A 20,836-nucleotide genomic window follows, 5' to 3' on the forward strand; every position below is an offset into this window, starting at 1 on the left:
TATAATATTATTTTTTGGATGAAAAAAATAGGAAGAACAATGGTTACGTGTAATTCACCTTAAAAAACTTTCTAAAGCATTAAGTTCAGTACCAGAAACATAACAAGTGCTCAATAAATAAATAACAGGTAAAATATTTACATAGGGCTACCTCTTATTGAGTTGTTCATGATTCTTGGTGTAGCATGGTATTTATCCCCAGCTTCCCAGGGGTAAATGCTCCTAATTTTGAGCTGTTCAATTCATACCATCAAGGTCTGGGTTGTAACATTTAATTATTTTTTTCTTTTTTATATATTTTTATCGTAAAGATACTGTACAGAGGAATAACAGTTACATGAGTAACTGTATTCCTATCAGGCACTGTACATTTAATTCTGACCTTAGCCGCCGGTGGACAATTAATATTAGTTATTGCCCGATATGGTAGGTGACTGAGAAAAACGGGGAAATCTTTTTCTCTCAGGATCTTCTGGGATATTTCTAAATTGTCTTCTTTTTTTTCAAATTAAATATTACAAGTAATCAGGCTAGCTCCACAGTAAAGGCTGGGCAGGGTGCCAACTTCTGTGTAGACCAGTCTTTGAAGAGTAAGTTATATATAAGTACTCAGAATGTTGCCTGTAAAAAATAAGTAGCTGAGGGCTATGCACCCTTCTGGCTTTTTAAGAGTAATTTGTGAACAGAGCACTTCCTTCATTTTATCCTGTTTTCACTCTGAATCCTGTCTTAAATTTGAACATTTAAGGACTTTATTGAAGTTAATGTCTTCAAATGAGTAGGAAGATAAAGAAGAAAAGTATTTCTGAAACAAAATCTGTTAAGAAAAAAATCCTTTGATATTTTTTGACTGGCACAGACCTCATTCTTAAATTACTTAAAAGCTTTACCTACGATGTCAGGTCTTAACCACTGTTAGCCAATACTTTCAGTGTCTATCTATTTATACTTCTATGAATAGAAAGCTTGTTTATAGTCTATTGCATATTTTCAAGTGCCAAAGTTTAAAATTACTTTCAGTATCACTGAATAGTGCATTTTCTCCCATTTAAAAAAAATCTTGATTTTGATAGATGTAATAAACAAGGACATGAGAAGATTAATTAAGAAGTGAATGGGACATGATTTCTCAAAATAAAACTAAATGTCCTCCTTTCTTTGACTCTGTACCATATTCTAAGAGAAAACATGATTTATGATAACCTCTGAAAATTTATTTTTCTTCAAAGGCAAAAGACAAAGAAAAAAATGTCTTATTATTTCCCAACTTCTAAGATTTGAACATATAAAATGAAAAGTTAGATAAACCTGGGTGCTAAGGATCCCAACAGGTGGACACTACTACTGCAGGCATAGAGCTGGTTTGCTTAATGATTATTAGATATTTTTATAATTTTCATGACATCCATCTGTTGGCTTCAATTTTAGCATTTATAAAAACAAAGAGATCAACCTTAACATTTTTCTGATTTCAAGAATTGCTTAAGTCTAAGAGAAGCATGTTGCCAAGATTAATAGACCTTCCTAGTTTAATTTGTTCAATTATTTACTTAGTTCCGTTCCTGTTTCAGAGAAAGAATACAAAGTGATTTATCTGCAGTATACAATATATGGTCCTAATAGATCTCAGAAGTTTGTCCAACTATATGCAAATGATCAAGCTTAAACAGAGCACTTACATACTGAAAGGGGAGGAGAAAGAGGGGGAAGAAGAAAAGGAGAAAGAAGAGGTGGATATGTCTAAATCCATGTTCTAGTTATGGAATTTAAATACCTTAAAATTTTACATCATAAAATCTGCAAAAACTCTCAACATTTTGTTGTTTTATTACCAGCCAAGGGAGAGTTTCCTCACAAAACTAAGAGCCTTCCCAAACTCCAAAATGAGACTTTAGTTTAGAATTGATTTATAGGCAAAAATCTGACTTTTAGATTGCTTTGTTTTCCTTGGACATTGTCCATTCTAGAATTGAGCAATGGATTTAGTTTGGAAAATCTAGGAGATCATAGTCCAAGGAATGTGGGGATACAAAATAATGAAGCAAGTCAAAGCTAATCATAGTCCAATCACACAATTCCTAAAAGTAGCAGTGGAGTTTTGAACTCTTGGAAATAAAATTTTATGTAAGTCCAAGTCCCTAAATTAACAGTTTGTCAATGTTGCTAATTGTTGACAATAGTTAGGAGAAACTCTTGTACTTTCATTACTTAGAAAAGATTAACATCATATTCAAAAGGAACTAAATGGATATAAGGATTAATACATGATTCCATCATAAGCAAAGGAAATGTGCATCATTTAAAAGCTGAAGTGGCCTAATGCTGTTGAACAAGATAGCTAGGTCATGCCATAGGGTATCATCTGATTTTTTTTACAGAATTTTAGCTCTAAAAGAATGTAACAAATGAAAATCAAACACTAAATCCTAAATATTTAAGGAAAATACAATAGACTATGTAAATACTGCTATAAGTAGCAAACACAGAAAGAACTGCTTGAATGTTTTAGAAAATATCAAATACCAAATATTCCCCCTCACAAAATGTACTGTTTCTGATTACTTGTGCAAAAACATTAATTCTAAAAAGAAACACAAGCTAAACATTAAAGGCCTATCTGTAATGTTCATACTACTATTTGAAGGATTTTAGGGTCAACTTTCAGGAGTTCTGAAATAGCAAAGAATAGCTGCCAATTCAGGCAGCCAGTCTTATTTGAAAGAAAGGTGTAGTAAAGAAGAGTGGTACATTGGACTTGTAGGTAGACAGACTCATGCATCTACACTTATGGAATTAATGAATGGGATTCCACCTTCCTGTCAAGAATCAGTAAGATTTTTCAGAGGGCCTGGATTTCTGGCCTTTCTTCTTTAGCTGTTGGGCAATAAATGCAGGAGTAGATGACAGCAATTTCCATGTGCTCTACATCAACCAGTGGGAAGCTACCAGTGACAAGAAAGTGTGGATAAGCAAAGTGATCTTTTTCACAACTTTCGTTTCTCTTTGTGATAAGAGTACAACCACAGAGTGATTTGACTGGTTTCACTGTGTGTAACTTTGGCCTGAATTTTCCAATATGGACTATACCTTCATGAGATTTTGACTCTCCACCTTGGAAATTGCACATTGCAACCAAGGACAGAGAGATGAAAACAGCAACAAAAAGAGTAGATAAATGAATATCACAAAACTACTCAAGATGCTTACAATTATGAAAGCACAGTTTATCCTAATTGAGTACCAAACAAAAATCTAAATAAATTCTTGTTTCTTGAACTTAAAAAAAGAAAATATTCTCTATGCCTAGTGGCTTCACCTATTTCAAAGTATTAGGGAACAAAAATCCCTTAGTTAGTTTTAAGGTTATGTCCATAATATGATAATACACAAAGTTAAAATAATAGAAGGCATTTGAATGATCAAAGAAATCTTAATTCAATTTCTTTTGATTTAGGTATATGTATATTTTATTATACTGTAATTCTACAATCTGTTAATCAGTGTACAATGTTTATATAATACTCTTTTTAACTTTTTTTTTTTTGCCAGTCCTGGGGCTTGAACTCTGGACCTTGGCACTGTCCTTGAGCTTCATTTGCTCATGGCTAGCACTCTACCACTGGGCCACAGTGCCACTCTAGCTCTTTCTGATTAGTTTATTGAGATAACAGTCTTACAAACTTTCCTGCCTAGGCTGGCTTTGAATGGCGATCCTCTGATCTCAGCCCCCTGAGTAAGTAGGATTACAGGCATGAGCCAATGGTGCCTGGCATATTTTTACCCCGTCTTTAAAAACTATTTGTCTATAACATTTTAACTTCATGATAGCTTGTAAAAAAAATTCCCCAGAAAAACTTCAAAAAGGAAAGAAGTATGTGTTCAACTATTAGTGTTTGCAATTCTCTTTGAAAACAGAAAAATTAAGAGATGCTACTACATGTAGCCAAAGCAAAATTTAACCAAGCTTGATAAAATATTTTAAAATTTTATTCTACTAAATTACATAACTACACAAAGGTTATTTATCCAACTCAAGTACAGAACATGTTAGATGAGCATAATTCCTTGGATACATATTCAGAAATGCACTTCAACATTCACTACTTTATTAATATCAATCAAGCTGTCATTCAAATCCAAAAAGCCATATCCTTTGTTTAGTCTGATTTATAATCTTATCAAATCTTTCAACTTTCTCTTCAAAAAAACAATATTCTTCCATTCATTTTTTGCAAGATGTGAAAGAGGCTTTTAAATGTTTGGATATAATACACTTTAACAAAAAATAAATAAATACTAGTGAACTAAAAAGAAATATTTATAAGTTAAAGACATTTTAACTTGATGAAATTTGCTCAACTCCAGAACATTTCTGACAAAATTTGTCACATTCTAAAGTTTTTCTTTTTGTAAAAGGAATTAAAATAATTCTGATCTATCTACACAGAAAATAAATTTAACTGGAAACTCCTTTAAAATTGTTCAGATTTTTTTTTACAATTTTCTTTCAATCTGTAACAATGAAATTTATGAAGCAAAAATCAACATAGTATATATTTTCAGGATGTATAAGGATTTCTAATCTTTGGCATATAAACTTCATTTACAGTATATGATTTTCTACAATACAGAATAACTTAATAAGTACACTAGAAAACATATGATTACTGTAAGATAAAAATAAAGAATAAAATAGAGACAGGTGTCAGAAAGAAAAAGAAACTTGTTTTCAAATATATATATATATATGTATATTTTTTTTGCTGTATCTTTCTTGTGAGATGCCTAATATATTTTCATGCATTTTGAGAGTTCTTTAGGGAGTTTAACTTCAAATTTGGCAAGCACGATTATACAGAAGATAGAACAATTAAAGACTTAAAACTAAGACTACCGAAAAACTTTTATTTTTGTGATATTTTTTATAAATTTCATGGTTTATTTTCAATAAAATAACACATGAGATTATTTGGGTAAGTAGAGGGAATGTGTGGCTGCCTTCGGATTTATTGGGTTTTGCCTTTCTTTTATTAGTTTATTTTTAGAATATTCTTTTAATGAAATCACAGAAGGAATTAGAATTCACATAACAATGAAATCTAGAAATCCTTCCTTGCATGTAAAGTACTCCACATATTTTTGAACAACAACAAAATAAAACAAAACAAAAAAAACCATGAGAGTAGCCAAGTTGTAAAAGCCCTTTTTTTTTTTTTTTCAGATCTGGAACAACTTCTGAAAATAAAGAGAGGATTTGGCACACCTTATACTAAAGAAAAAGTCCTACTTTGATTATTTCCTGATTTGGGGGAACCAATAAAAATCTTACAGAATAAAAATTTCCACAAAAATCCTTCAGAAAAAAAAAAAACCACTACCATCATAAGTACCTTTAAAGTAATTAGAATTGATACATTATAACACTGTGCACAATTTTTTTTTTACTTTTTCTTGTGAGTTAAAAAAAAAATTAAAAGATCTTTGGCTTTTCAGATGCAATAACTTTTAGCACCAAAAAGACATACAAGTAAAGCACAGACTTTTAAAGAAATACTAACAAAAAATAGAGCGTGAGCAATTAGGTAAATGCTAATTATATCAATATATAAGTTTTTGCCACTGTAATGACCTAAACACAATCACATCTTAGAACCTAAACACAATCACATCTTGTACCCCTCATACCTGCCTGCCAGAACAAAATAGGCAGCTGACTAATTACGGTGTGTTTATCTGTACAGTGGTACCTTTGTTCTCCAACAATGTCAGAGTGCAAACGTCCTGGAACACATATTTACCTGGAGGATTCTTGGCAGGATCATTGTGGCTTGGACTTCCTGATTGTCCAGAATCTGTAAAGAAATCACAGAAAATGTTTTCTTCTTAATTTGTTTTGAAAGAATTTCACAATCCTCAGAAGGACTTCTAAAAAAAAATTGAAGGTACAACAATAAGATTGAATGTTTAAATAAAGTACACTTTCCCGAGCCTTTTGGCAGCAACATTTTATTCACCAAACCAGATGAATGTCTATACATATTTCCACATCAAAAGAACCAACGAGTACTGTACTGGTCTATAATATTCTAGGGATGGAACAAGGCCTTTTTGAAACAAGAGGTCTAGCTACAAAGCCACTAAAGATGGTGTGAAGGTTAGGCAAATATCAAGGCCAATCAGAAGAAATAAGAAATAAAGCAGATACCTTCCCTTAAAATGCAATCCAAATATAATAAAACATACTTAAGAAAACCTGAAAAATGTTTTTATTCACAGAGTAAAATACATAAAAATGAGAGGCTGCGTTACCAGGATTTCATTCGCATGAACACATATCCACTCCAATCACCTCCCATCCTACTGGATCCCAGCCCAGATTTGTCTACATCTCATAATAGCAATCGATTTGCAAACACTAGGAAAAGCATAAATTATTAGGTAGAAATCCAACATGGCTTTGTGGAGCACAAATTGTTGGATCAATGTAATTTCCATCTGTGATAGATGGACAGACTTTTCAGATAAGGAGAATGGGATCGATGTGGTATATTCAAATTCCCCGTTCCACTTTATTTTTCAGTGATGCTACAGACAGAAAAATGGAGGCTATAAAATTGTTAGGCAACATGTCTTTTCAGACTAATCCCAGACTGCTGCATTTAGCTTAGTCCACTTGCCTCTGTGTCCCCTCTGCATTTATATGTATCATGTGCCCCACAGTATTACACATTTACTTGCAACGTGCTTTGTAATCTTCTTTATTGCTTCTAGCACTTAATTTGTGTTGCCCCAACTAAAATGCATGCTTCTAAGCAGAGACAGAGATTTTCTCTACAGATTTTCTCTCAAGTGTATGTATGCCTCACCTCAGCGTGTCCTTCATAATTATGACCACACCAGGTTTAGGGTAAATGCCAAAGGGACAGAAGGCTCAGACTCAGCAACCTTTTACTTGCATACAAAAGGCAATTTTGAATTTGCTAGCAAATCTGAACAATATGTAATAGGCTGGACATTGGAAATGGCTCTGGAATCAACTGCCAGACACTGACAAGTCTCTTCCCTGAAGATTTAGCCCTATGCTTGAGCCAGAAAAGAGACTCTGAGTCTTGCTTAAGGAAAAAAAAAAAAAGCCTGCTCTTTTCATTAGGGTTATGCTGTTCTTCCAGGTAAATGATTAGCATGTTGCAATTGCTAGTTCTACTTCTAAATGCAGAACATTTTGTTAGTTTCTTTCTGTATAAGACCTGGTTCTGATTTCTATACTTTGCCTCCTGCATGCTAGCTCTAACTCAAGGCTGGTACCCTTCTCTCCATTTCTTTAATTGGTTTCTCCTTTTTTATCTAGAACAAATTTCATGAGATCTTAGCAAACATATGTAGTGATTACTACATTGTCCCTCAACTTGTTCTTAGTTCCCTAAAATGAGAAAGTAAAGACACTAGAAAGACCATTCAATTCTCAGGACATAGCTAGATTCTCCAGAGAATAAAGCTCTTCACTCTCAGCTTTTATAAATTCTTTTACTACTCCTTCTTCTTGAAATGAAGCAAAATTCATCTATCTCTTTCTACTTTTTCAGTCCCAAAATATAGAGTGACATAAGAATGTAAGTCATCTTTTTTGCTACAGCTTTTATTTCTCCAATGTCTTGGCATTTCTATGCATCACAATTGAGTCTTCCAAGTGATTCTATGATTTTGAGAGATTTGTACTTACACAGGACATGCCTACTGATCAGATCACTCCATGTTTTATTTTTCTCTCTCAAAGTACCTCACATGTATTAGTCTAGTTATACAGATCTAGATACAACACATCATTAGTTCAGTTAACGTTGTCATCAGCAGGCAAGTTGCAACAGCCACCTCAAGTTAGGAACTGCAGACTCTATATATCAGCCTATGACTCTATATGTTTAGGTATGCCAGCTACCAACTGACACCACCATAACCTTTTCCCATCGCATGCTGTGAAACCTGGATCAATAGACTAAAGAATGAAACTCATGACCAGGGACAGTAACTGATGCTCATAATCTTAGCTACTTGGGGATGGGGAATGGAGTGTGTTGAACAGACATGGGGGAAGATCACAGCCCAAGACCAACACAGGAAAGAGTTAGCAAGACCACCTCTCAATAAGTAAGGTATGGTGGTATACCTACACAGCAAGTATGAGGTCCTGAATTGAAATCCCCGTACTGCCCCCCTCACTCCCAAAAATCTAAGAAAGTTTTGGGCTAACACAATGGCATCCCTATTACCACTGCATGGAAAATACTACTCTTTTTTTTTTCTTTTTGGTTGAAAACTATTTTCTCTCCCAACAACTTGCAGACGAAGTTCTTCAACTGAAAAAAAAAAAAAAACACTATGATTTACTAGAGAAAAACCACAAGGATTTGAGAAGGTTGAAGTGGAGCCTAAGTTTGACTCACACATTCACTTTTTGTAATGATCCCACTTCCTAAAATGACCTGGTATTCACTGGCAGCCAATAACAGGTTTTCCTTTTTACTTGAATGTCTGTATCCTCTCATGAAGCAAAATAGCCTACTATGTCTTCAAAACATAGAAGATGGCCCAGTCTCTAAGCAACAGAACATTTACTTGTCAGACTGTGAATTCTATTAGAATCTACTCTCATGGCATCCTATATCAGTCACTTGACTCCAAGTGGTAGAAAAGGAAGTAACCCGGGAGTCATAGTTGGCAGAGAAAGCAAAAATGAACTGTGATTGTGGTTGACTTCAGAGAAGGGATTAGTCAGACCACATCTAAAACCCTTCAATTCACCACCTAGGTCAAATTACTCTACTCAAAGGGTTTTATTTAACCACTTCCATCACTTTCTTCAAGCCCTCTACACTGGAGGGGGTGTTAGAGAGAGAATGAGAGAGAGAGACAGACAGACAGACAGACAGAGGGACAGAGAGAGAGAGACAGAGACAGAGAATGATATATTACAGTGATTTCTAGCTCTGTCTTTTACTAGCCATGTTATCTGGTATGAAAGAACTTGACTCTAAGAGTTTTGCATCTCAGTCTTGAAAACCTGAAGAATGCTATGTCACAGGATCATTGCAAAGAACAAGCCCTGCTTCAAACACATCCTACACCATCAATGAAACATATTAGGAAATGTAGAGACAGTTTTAAAAATGATTAATATATTTTATGAACTATGAGGAAGAAAGAGAAACATGATTAAATTCTGCCTTTCCTGATGCAAAGCCATTACATATGTCTGTGGGGGGACCTACTGAACCAAGGTGTGCCCACCAAGAGTTCCTAAGGAAATAATGTAGTGCTGGGCTCAACAAAAAGAAGGAAGGCACTGCTATGCTCCAGGGCATTAGATAAGAGCTGTCTAATGAAACTGCTTTTGAGGAACAAGGCTGGTGAAAAAGGGTCTGTGAGCAGCCCAGGAACCCTGGGGTCTTCAAGTCTAGGAAGATGTTGATGCCATGAAGAGAAGGGAATGGGGTCTGGAAGGCAGCTGACTAAAATCAGTCATCTTTCTCTCTCTCTCTCCCTGCACCTTTCATTGACTCTTCCTTGATCTCAATCTATAGTTTCAATATTTCTATGTTTAGGTTTGACAGGCATAATGAGAGAATAAAATGCTCTCAACAGTTTTTTTCCAAAATTGTGTTCCTTAGCTGGGTCACTATTCAGTTGCAAGGCTTCAGGAGTGGTTGTGATGCAATCTTGAACTCACACAAAGCCAAATGATCATTCCATAGATAAAATATTTCTGGGAACTTGGACTTCCCCTAACTTCTCTACCTAGGTTGGAAATTGTTGTCATTGAGCTCTATAGACTAATTGATGTGTTATAGAGGAGTGAAGTTTAGTTTCTACTCTTTCTACCAAACAAAGGAAACCTTAATGTTTTGGGGGTAACCTGTTGGAAGCCCAATAAAATGTTAAATATATAAAATAAAAAAATAAGTAATGGCCTGTGAAATGGTTGTACTGGGCATTAACCTCTGAGTGAATTCGTTACAACTCTTTGAAATGAGGAGATAATCAATTTGAGAAAGATCTTTTGAAGGTCATAATGGAAGCACCATTTAAATGAAACACAGTACGATTCTGGACACTTCCTGGATCTAAATATTTGCTAACAGGCACTCCTAATGATTATTAAATTTCCTATTAGTTTATAATAATATCTTTTAACTATTGTTTTAAAAGTAATATGTATTATATGACTTTTAGAATCTCAGAAGTGTCCCAAAGAGATAAGAAAGAAAATTACAAAATGGAGGAGAGAGGAGTAGGGTATGTATAATCAAAAAGTAAGGAGACAGATAGGAAAGAGTAAGAAATTCTGGTGTTCCATTGCACATAGTATTACTACAGAGAGTGGCCATGTACCATACATATATCTCAAAAAGCTAGAAGGAAGGATTTTGAATGTTTTCATTATTAAAACAAAAACTGGTGTTTGAATATATCAAACCTGACTTAAATGTTACAAAATGTATACAATGTATTAAATTTCTAGGATAAGTTTATGCTTCATGCATTGATTTTATGTTGGTTTTTTTTTTTTGGGTCCAGTCATGGGGCCTGAACTCTGGGCCTGGGCGCTGTCCCTCAGCTCTTCAGCTCAAGGCTAGCGCTCTACCACTTGAGCCACAGCGCCACTTCTGGCTTTTTTCTTTTTGCTTATGTGGTGCTGAGGAATCGAACCCAGGGCCTCAGGCATGCAAGGCAAGCGCTCTACCACTGAGCCACCTTCCCAGCCCCATGCATTGATTTTAAAAGGTAATATGCAAGCTTTATGCTTCATGTATTGATTTTAAAAGGTAATTAAAATTAAAATTAATATTGTGTTATGCATGAGTATCTTAGGAAAAAATTGTTAATCCTTCTCAGGAGAGATGGACATTTCATCAGTCATCAGAAGGAGGTGACTTGGGAACAGTGTTTTGAAAAACAACCTGATGTGCTAAACTTTCCAGTACAGATTTCATATTGTTAACAAAGTCATATTTGTAAATTAAGCTAAATCTCTGCTAAAATCCTTGTGTGTACTGCAGATATCCATATAAAGGACTCCAAAAGTGCTAGTATGCCACTCAAAGAGCTCTGATCTGGCCCCTGCCCAACCCCAGGGTTATAGTATAGCATTTCACCTCCTTGTGCCATGCCTCACACTCTACTCATGAAATCCTCCTTTTTTCACCCCATATCCCCTCAAGTTGAGTCATCCCTTTTTAGTTTCTAAACAATGTGACAGGGAGATATTATCCTATTTAGTCTTATCTCCCTATGTTTTGGAGATGATGCCTGGAATATTTGAGTCATATGAACAGAAACAAATTGTCTATAAACTCCAGAAGTACACAAAGAAGAAAAACTCATTGCACCCTCTACACAAAAGCTGTGTTAGAAGTCAAACAGGCAAACCTGTGCTAAGGGAAAGCGCAGATAAACCAGTCCCAGAGCTGCAGCTCCAAGACCAATGTGAAGTTCTGTTCTGCTTTCTCTCTTCCAGAATGAATACTAGGACATGCAATTGATGGATAAGATGAATCATGTTGGGAATTAATTTGGCATTCTACCACAAGAAGAAGAGGTATTTGGTGGAGGTAAAGGAATCAGGTCTCTCACTTGCAAATGGTACCAAAGAGCTATAGCTAGACTCTCTTTCTACCCTTAGAGGAAGCTCATTCCTAAAGCACATTTAATTCATTAACATCATGACTTGAGTATCAACAAGAAAACCAAATATGGGGAGCACTATTCCAATTTCTAGTCATTTTGGTACAAAGAAGTGACTGAGCAAGGTAAACTGTTGGCACCCTTCCACTTCTAAAATTATATGACTCTATAACAATATAGCTTTTATATTAAGGGATTTCAAAAGAGTAAATGAAACCCAAACTGTAACCTGTTAACCTACAGATAGCCTCTTGTTAGAAATAAAATTAGTCATCATGTGATAAAGAGCTCCTTTGTCATAGTCTTTTGCCTTCAGTAGGTAAAGAAATAGCCTATTGTCAACTAAAGAATACTAGATTTTTTAAGAGCTTTAAACAATCTCCTTTCTCTCTAAAACATTAAGTACTAATATACTTTTAAAACAGTATGTTTTTTACAAAGTATATAGCACGACAGAGTCACTTAAAAAGAAAAATGTAAGATAGAAAGAAAGAAAAAAAGAAAGGAAGGAAGGAAGGAAGGAAGGAAGAGGGGGGGGAGGAAAGAAGGAAGGAAGGAAGAGAGGGAGGGAGGGAGGGTAAAAGAATATAGAGGGAAAGGATAGAAATGAGTTTATTTTATACTAGGGAAACAAAAAAAGTATTTGTATTTCAAGATACAGAAGAGAAAACTAATCTCCCTGTTCCTCTCCCCTCTGTCAACCACCATCCAGGTGTCTACTCTACTGGCTTCCCTGAGATTTAGAGGAAGTGAGCTTTACATAATCACAGTTGTTATTACATAATTGTCCCACTCCAGGACAATAAAAACACAATTTCACATCTAACAGAGTACTGCTTCATCAATGGAGGTAACCCAAAACTAGAGTTTATATTTTCTTTTCTCTCTACTAAATATTTACTAACATAATACAAAGATATATGGGAAAATGGAGTGCTTTCTCTCCTCTCATAAGATTGGGGAAAAAAAATTTCTCTCTTTCTTTTTGTGTCTACCTCTCTACTTCTGTTTGGAATTTACTGCATTGCAAAATTTAGTTTAATCTCTACACAGTGTTAACTCCGTGTCATTGTTTAATGGGGTCCTTAACATATTTTTGCTAAATCTGTATTCCTATATAAACTCAACTCTGAGCAGCAAGAAGACAAATCAAACTTCTTTTTGCAGGGGGAGGGGGAGGGTAGTTAATTGGAGATAAGATTCTCTCAGGCTTTCCTGCCCAGGCTGGCTTTAAGCTGAAATTCTCAGATCTCAGCTTCCTGAGCACCTAAGATTAAGGCATGAGTCACTAGCACCGGATTTAAACTTGTTTTTCCATCTTCTTACTTCAGCTCTGAAGGCCTACACCTTCAGTTCTGCCTATACATTGGTCAACATTCATCTTAAATATATGATGAAGCAAAATGTATAGTTTCAAAAGAAGCTATTATACTGAAGGTCCTTATAGATAAATTAACTAACCAAGGGAAAATATAGAACTAAAGCCAGATATACAATACATCCCATTTCTTATCCCCATACATTCCACTTGTTATATTATTTTTTAAATAAGATTTTTATTGTGAAAATACTGTATAGAGGGGTTACAGTTACATGAGCAAGGTATGAGTACATTTCTTTTCAAGCATTGTTGCCTCCTACTTTGTTTTTCCCCTACCATCCCTTCCCTCCCATCTCCTCAACTACACTTCCCCACCCCCCACCGCCTAAATTGTAAAGTTCATTTTTCAACATAGCATCTTGTACATCTCATTGCTGCAATCGGTCAACCTGTATCCCTATTTAAACAATTTGTTTTTTCCCTTCCCTTCCCCAAATTATACCAACATCAAATACAGTGGAAACAGGGGTTATACTGTGGGGGAGGGACATACAAAGCAACAAAAAAAAATCACATAGTACCTTATAAATACATTAGAAACAATAGCAAGAAAGAAAAAAACCACTTGTGTCCCTATCTTGGGGTTCATTTCGCTTAACATCATCTTATCTGACATTTTCTGCTTGTCCTAGACATATACTAGTTATTGAAAATAAGGGAAACCATGGGACCTATGTTTCTTTGGGCCTGGCTTACTTCACTTAATATAATTTTTTCCAAGTCTTTACATTTCTTAAAAATTGGGGCAATGTCATTCTTGTTTTATTATTAAACTTCCTTTTAAAGAGCCAGTTTTTTGCTTAGGAGGAGATTGGGTGCAAAGCATCAAATAAGAATTTGCTCAGGCTCAAGGCTGAAATTTATCCATAGGGCTTTAGCCACAAAGAGAGGGAGAGAGAGAGAGAGAGAGAGAGAGAGAGAGAGAGAGAGAGAGAGAGAGAGAGAGAGAGAGCACTGAAAATTAAGGGCAAAGTATCACATCTGAGAATAAACCACAACAGGAGATAACTCCTGCCCAGGAAGGGCTAACCATGCTGACATTTCTGACCAATGAATTTCAATGCATTAACCAGCTTCAAACTCCCAGAAATGATGTCTAAAATAATCAGATCTGACCTTTCAACCTCAAGATTAAAGTTCAATGACTATCTACTAATCCAGGGATTGAGCTGAATCAAAGGTCAAAACTAGGATCATCCAGGCATCTTGCACTCAGTTTTTAATATATAGAATGCAAAGACACCATACTGGTCATTGTCAAGGGTGCTAACTTTCTAGAGTATGTTTTCAATTAAGTAAATAAAATGTGGTAATTAAATCAAGATTGCATAATATGTTTTTGATTTGTAATCTCATTTAAATTAATTAACTGACTCAATACTTGTTTAGTTTTTAAACTGGCCTAGTTAGGGAAAGAGTCCCTGGGAGCAAATCCAGCTTTCTATCTTTAAAATCAAGGCAAGGTAATCTAGCATCTTTTTATTAAAGAGTTAAATGCATCAGCATAATATAAATACAGAGGCAAGGGTGTTAATGTAACAGAGGGAGGAGTTTTATGGCATGATTTTGACTTAAAAAATAGTTTTCACACTAGAGGGAAATAAACTAAAACATTATTTATTCAAAACACTTCCAATTTTACAAAGATTATATGTTGGCTAAAAGCAAAACAATTCCAGCTGTATTTTAAAGTTTCTGAAGAGAATTGTGAGATTTATAATCTTTCATAAATGCTGACCATATCTCATAATATTAGACAAACATGTACAATGTATTTAAAGGCAAAATTTGCCAATGCAGTTTGCCTCATGAAAACAATGAAGTCCTTTCCAAAACCTGGCTACATTCAATAGGAAAATGTAAGATGATTGTTTTGTCCTTTCCATCTGGGAGACATTTTGGACGGGGGCTATCCTATATAATACACTTTATTCCCCACTTGGAAACCAAGAAACCTTCATTTTACAGCAAGGTATGCATTGCAAAGAGAATGTTGGTGAAATAGGAATCTGGAAATGAAAACCAGAATGTCATCAGACTCCAAAACACGTAATCATAGAGGAAAATTGAAAAAAAAAAAATCAATGCAGAATTTCAATATAAACCAAAGACAATGATTATGGTCCTATTAGTCTTAAGTTTCTCTTAAGAGAAAAGCATGGGAAAAAATAAATGTTGTTTCACCTCCAAGGTCCCAAACAGATTTTGTTACATTGCCTATCACAATGACTCACATGTCTGCTTTGTTTTGTCTTGGAATTCCACATGCATTATTCTAAATCCTACACATATGACACGTTCATGTTTTTCCCAAAAACTTAATATAAGGCTATATATCTGAGTAAAGGCAGACAGAAGACTTTCTAATATTTTATTAGTGAGCTTCCTTCCCCAGAAATGGAACATGTTCTCCCCACACTGATTGTAAAGTCAGATTGCTTGTGAATATATTGTCTCCTGTCCCACCACTTCAAACCAAGTAAGAAAAAGCGATAGAGGAGAATGACAAAGGGGTGACAGCAATCAAGATGCATTATATTTATAAACTGTTGTGTTGAATGGTAACTCCTTTGTACAACTACTCAAAGATTTAAAAAATGATTAAAATAATGGGTAAAACAAGCTAAGGATTGAGTCCTGTTCTTCAAAAGGGTCAGAAATAGAGGGTGGGGAAGCTTTACATGACACTGAAAATATGCAAAAGAATATTTTTCTAAGGACTATTTAAATTTTAATTAAAGCTCCCTTTCCCTCTATTGTCACAGTAAGCTCCTTACAAACAATAACAATACAGGTAATTAGGGACTAGATTAGTTTCCAAACCTCCTGCTACCTTTTAAAAATCCACAGGGTGCCTGGCACCGGTGGCTCCTGCCTGTAATCTTAGCTACTCAGGAAGCTGAGATCTGAGGATCACAGTTCAAAGCCAGCCCAGGCAGGAACATCGGTGAGACTCTTATCTCCAATAAACCACTAGAAAACTGGAAGTGGCACTGTGGCTCAAGCGGTAGAGCACTCGCCTTGAGCTGGAGAGTGCAGGAACAGCGCCTGGGCCCAGAGTTCAAGCCCCACGACGTACCAAAAAAAACATCCACAAGGTCAAGATTCATGGTGGTTTTATTCATAGCTTATCAAAATTCCTGGCATAGAGTAGATAGATGTTCAATCTATCTGTTAAATGAATAACCACTATTTTACAGTGAATAAGATAACAGTTGATAGCATTTAAACATACAAAAATTGGTCAGTAATAATAGTCATAACTTTGAGTTATTTGGTTTTACATACATGTTCTAATAGTTAAATATCTGCAACTCTCTTCAAGTACAATGTATTAGTTAGCTCAGTCAATGGCCAAAAAGTCATATTTTATACTGTTTATTATAGACCTATAGGAAATTTTTACTCTAAAACAGATATCTTCTCTATATTAATCATAAAGATGCCTTTCAAATAGTTAAAAGGCTTATTTCAAGTCATTATAATTTCAGAGAAAAGTAGATGTTTTATATCCTATATGATTATATTCATATTATCATATATGACATTATTATATATAGTCATATACAATATAATATTAATAACCAGTCTTTGATTTATTATTAAATCATAACTCAGATCACAGATGATATATGCATATAATGCAGTAATAATATTCAATGCATCACCTTATTAGGAAAATTGAAGGGGGGGGTAAAGTAGAAAGGAATAGAGAAAATGATCAAGAACCATTGTACTTGTAAACTGATTCATCCTTTGTACAACTACTTAAATCTAATAAAAATATAATTGAAAAAAATACCAAAATAAATGTATATATATATTTGTGTATTTGTGTAGTGTGTGTGTGTGTGTGTTTGTGTGTGTGTGTGTGTGTGTGTGTGTGTCTCCAAAGGTACAGACTAAAATTTGAATAATAAAGCAAGGGTGAGTATACTTGCTACTAAGGGGAAAAAAAAGGTTTGTATGATGGACATTTATTAAGTACTTTTGTTTATAAAATACTTTTATAATAATATTAGAAGGAAAAAATCTGAGAATCACTTGATGAAACAGGAAGCTTGCTGATGTGACAGATAATGGCATGAAATGTTCCAACAGTTCCTTGATAAGTGGTTCAAAGAACTTCTTTCCTCATGTTTTCAGGGCAAAAGCTAATTTACCAGGAACAAAACTGCTTGAATAACACATCATGCTATTCACATTTCTGAGGAGGAATAAAATTAAGGAACAAATAAGGTTAGGAATTGTTTTTGCAAGCTGCAACTGAACGTAAAAGTCATTCAAATTGTGTTGATAAAGTAAAAAAAAGTGATTTTTCCTTTATTTTTTTAAAAGATCAAGATAATTTTACTACAAGCAATAATCTAGTTGAAAGAACTATGAAAAGTGTATGTAACCTAACAGACACCTGAAGATTTGTTAAAAGTGTATGAGATAATATTCTTTCCAATGGTCATTTTAAGAGAAACGTTTAAACTAGGTAATTCTAACCCATAATCATAGAGGGCCCCTTACAGAAGGCTATATGGAATCCTCTGCTCCTAACTATGATTACTTGGGAAATGAGGAAGAGAGTTAAGAAGCATTTTATGTTCTAGATTATTTTAAAACAAGGAGCCAACAGTGTAACAATGCAGAGAGAGCTGTGCTCCATGTGCTCAGAACTCCTCCAACTTTGTCATGTTACTCATTTCATCTTTAATAGAGATTCAAATTGACTCCTTATGATTCAAAAATCTCTAAGCTACATCTAAAAACTATGAAAAAAAGCCTGGATAATGTCCCATCCATGTGTTTTAACCTTGAATGGTATCAAACCTATGTAATCTTACACATCCAATACTTTCCAGATGGCACACGATTTTACCAGACACTAACTTCAAGCTTTTTACTACAGACTCATCTCATCTACTTTGGAAGATAATTTTCATTGCACGTAAGTTACATATGGGCTAATGGTTAATTTTTCAAAGTTGATTATTATGTGGTCCTTTCAAAAATGAACTTGCCTCCCAATAAAGTTAGTTTTAAAAAAATAGTTAAAAGTTTGTTAAGCCAGGTGCCTGTGACTCATTCCTGTAATCTCAGCTACTCAAGAGGCTGAGATCTGAGGATGGTGGTTCAAAGCCAGCCCTGGCAGGAAAATCCATGAGACTCTTTCTCTCCAATAAACCACCAGAAAGCCGGAAGTGGTACTGTGGCTCAAGTGGTAGAACACTAGCCTTAAGCTGAAGACCTCAAGGACAGCACCCAGGCCCTGAGTTCAAGCCCCACCATGACTGAAAAAAAAAAGTTTATTAAAATAACTATGTTTCTTGTAATTTATGGATATATGTGTTTTTGATGTTTGGTTGATCAGGCTAAAATAAATATCAATAGAGTTGAACAAGCCAGGCATGGTGATACATGCTTGTGATCCCGTTATTCAGTAAGTAGATGCAGAAGGCTCAAGAATAGTTCCATTCTTAGGCCTAGGAAAAGTTAGGAAAATCCTGTCTCAAAAACAAAATATAAACAAAAGTGCTGAGGGTGTAGTTCAAATGGTAGAGCCAGGAAAAATCCCTAGGTTTAATCCTCAGGAATGTAGTAGCAGTAGTAGTGGTGGTGGTGGTAGTAGTAGTAGTAATGGAGTTTAACAAAATTAGATAGATTATAGTATCATTTGGAATAATACATTTAAAATATTTGCTCTGATTCTCACAGAAATGATAATACAAATAAAATAAAATTAAATAAAAAAAAAAGAAATGATAATAAAGCACTGACCCCATCCAATCCTAAACAAAAATCTTATATCCAAAGATTTAAGAAATGTATAATTTTGAACATAACAATAACATAGGTTTTAAAAATTAATTAGGCTGGGCGCCAGTGGCTCATACATGTAATCTTAACTACTCAGGAGGCTGCTGCACACTGGGGATTATGGTTCAAAACCAACCCTTACAGGAAAATTTATGAGACTCTTATCTCCAATTAAGAACAAAAAAAAATGCTCAATAGGAAATGGACTCATTACCTTGTTCATGTAACTGTAACCCCTCTGTACAGTATCTTTACAATAATATATATGTATATATATATATATATATATACGTACATATATAAAGCTGGAAGTGGAGGTAGGACTCAAGTGTTTTGTTTTGTTTTGTTTAATTTACAACACTGGGGATTGAGGTCATAGCCTCATACTTGTAGGCTAGCACTCTACCAGTTAAGCCATGCCCCAAGTATAAGTTTAGTTTCGAGAGCATCAGGTATTTATTTATATCCCATAACACAAACAGCTCCAAAATATTTATCAATAGTGTGAGTAGATGCCTCTTGCAGAGACACCCCCAAGCATATGCCAATATGCATCTACATAAGGACAATACATATTTGGAAAGAGAAATAATTCTGTTTCCTCTAGGAAATAGTTCACAAGACCTCACTTGACATCCAAAATTTTCACTTAAGAAAAATCATAAAATATAGCCAAGTGCTGGTGAATCATGCCTGTAATCCTAGTTACTTAGAAGGCTGAGATTGGGAGGATTACAGATAGGACTAGTCTAAGCATATGAGTTCCCTTCTCAACCAATAGCTGGGCATAGTAGCATACATCAGCTGTCCCAGCTATGTAGGAAGCGAAAATTGAGACTCTCAGTTCCAAACAAGGCAAAGCAGAAAAGTTCACAAGTGTCCATCTTAACAAAAGAAGCTACGTGAGATGGTACATATCTGACATTCCCAGCTATGGTGGGAAGGCTACAAAAGGAAGCTCACAACCCAGGTGTGAGTCTGAGTAAAAAGCTAGACCTTCATTTAAAACAATCAGTAAAAACAGGATTTAGGTCTGCTAGTGGTAGAAGGACTGATTGCTAACAAGGAGGTCCAATATTTATGATGTTATGCATAGGGAAGTCTATGAGTTCACAGGACTGAAACTTTGCAAACATACATGCAAACCATACTCAGTGTTTTAGGCTGTGTTAGACAGGAGTCTTGCTAGAGGGAAGTGATGTAACAGAAAGCATATAGCATCAACTCACATGCCACAGCTCTTTTCTGGTTGGTAGAATAATTATTGCCCAGAATGCACTTGTCCTGAGCTGCTTATCCACCAATGATTTTGAATCTTCCTACCATGTTTTATTTTTATATCTAAACTGGGAGAAAACAGTCAGGAAATCTAACAACAACTTAATACTTTTTCTTTCTCATATCTCATTTTCTACCAATTACAAAATTACAATGTGATTGATAACTGAGACAATATTCCAAATATGACAATAAACATTATTTTAAATCCATAAAAAAAAATCATAGGAAGAACGCTGAGACCACAAGAGAGAAACAGTCTTTGGCTTTCTCTGGTAATGAGAAGGAGGGGTTATAGGAAACTTGATATCAGGGAGGAAAGTAGATCTAAATGTTAACCAAGTATTTTTTTTATTATACATACCCATAATATCTGAAATATGAATTTTAACTATCAAAAGGATGGTAAAAAGAAATTAAAATTCTCTGAATTGTTCCAGTGCACTTTCAATGTGTAAAGCTGTGAAATAAGGGCCGTGCCATAGGAACATACAACAGCCTGAGCCAAGACAAAACAAAGAAGATTTAACTGCTTACATGGCAGTGAGCAGATCGCTGAAATTACAACAGACATAATTGGCCCAGAAATAGGTTTAAAGAGGCACCCTCTCAGAAATGGGATGATAAAGCAAAGCTAACCTCCACCTTCAGACAATGTATTTAAGGATCTTGTTGGAGGCCAATTAACAC

At 34.9% G+C, this 20,836-nt stretch overlaps 1 protein-coding gene across 6 annotated transcripts in view; it reads right to left on the bottom strand.

Annotated features, from left to right (window-relative positions):
* Nfib (nuclear factor I B) overlaps positions 1–20,836 on the bottom strand; it is a 225,666-nt gene that overhangs the window by 86,718 nt on the left and 118,112 nt on the right. For all 6 annotated transcript variants that reach the window (XM_042686913.1, XM_042686916.1, XM_042686914.1 and 3 more), the window contains one exon: positions 5,799–5,852. In XM_042686913.1, coding sequence (XP_042542847.1) covers positions 5,799–5,852 — 54 coding nt within the window. The remainder of the gene's footprint in view (positions 1–5,798; positions 5,853–20,836) is intronic.

The sequence above is a fragment of the Dipodomys spectabilis genome, unplaced genomic scaffold, assembly GCF_019054845.1.
Source record: "Dipodomys spectabilis isolate Male_0828 unplaced genomic scaffold, ASM1905484v1 ptg000098l, whole genome shotgun sequence".
Classification (NCBI taxonomy): Eukaryota; Metazoa; Chordata; class Mammalia; order Rodentia; family Heteromyidae; genus Dipodomys; species Dipodomys spectabilis.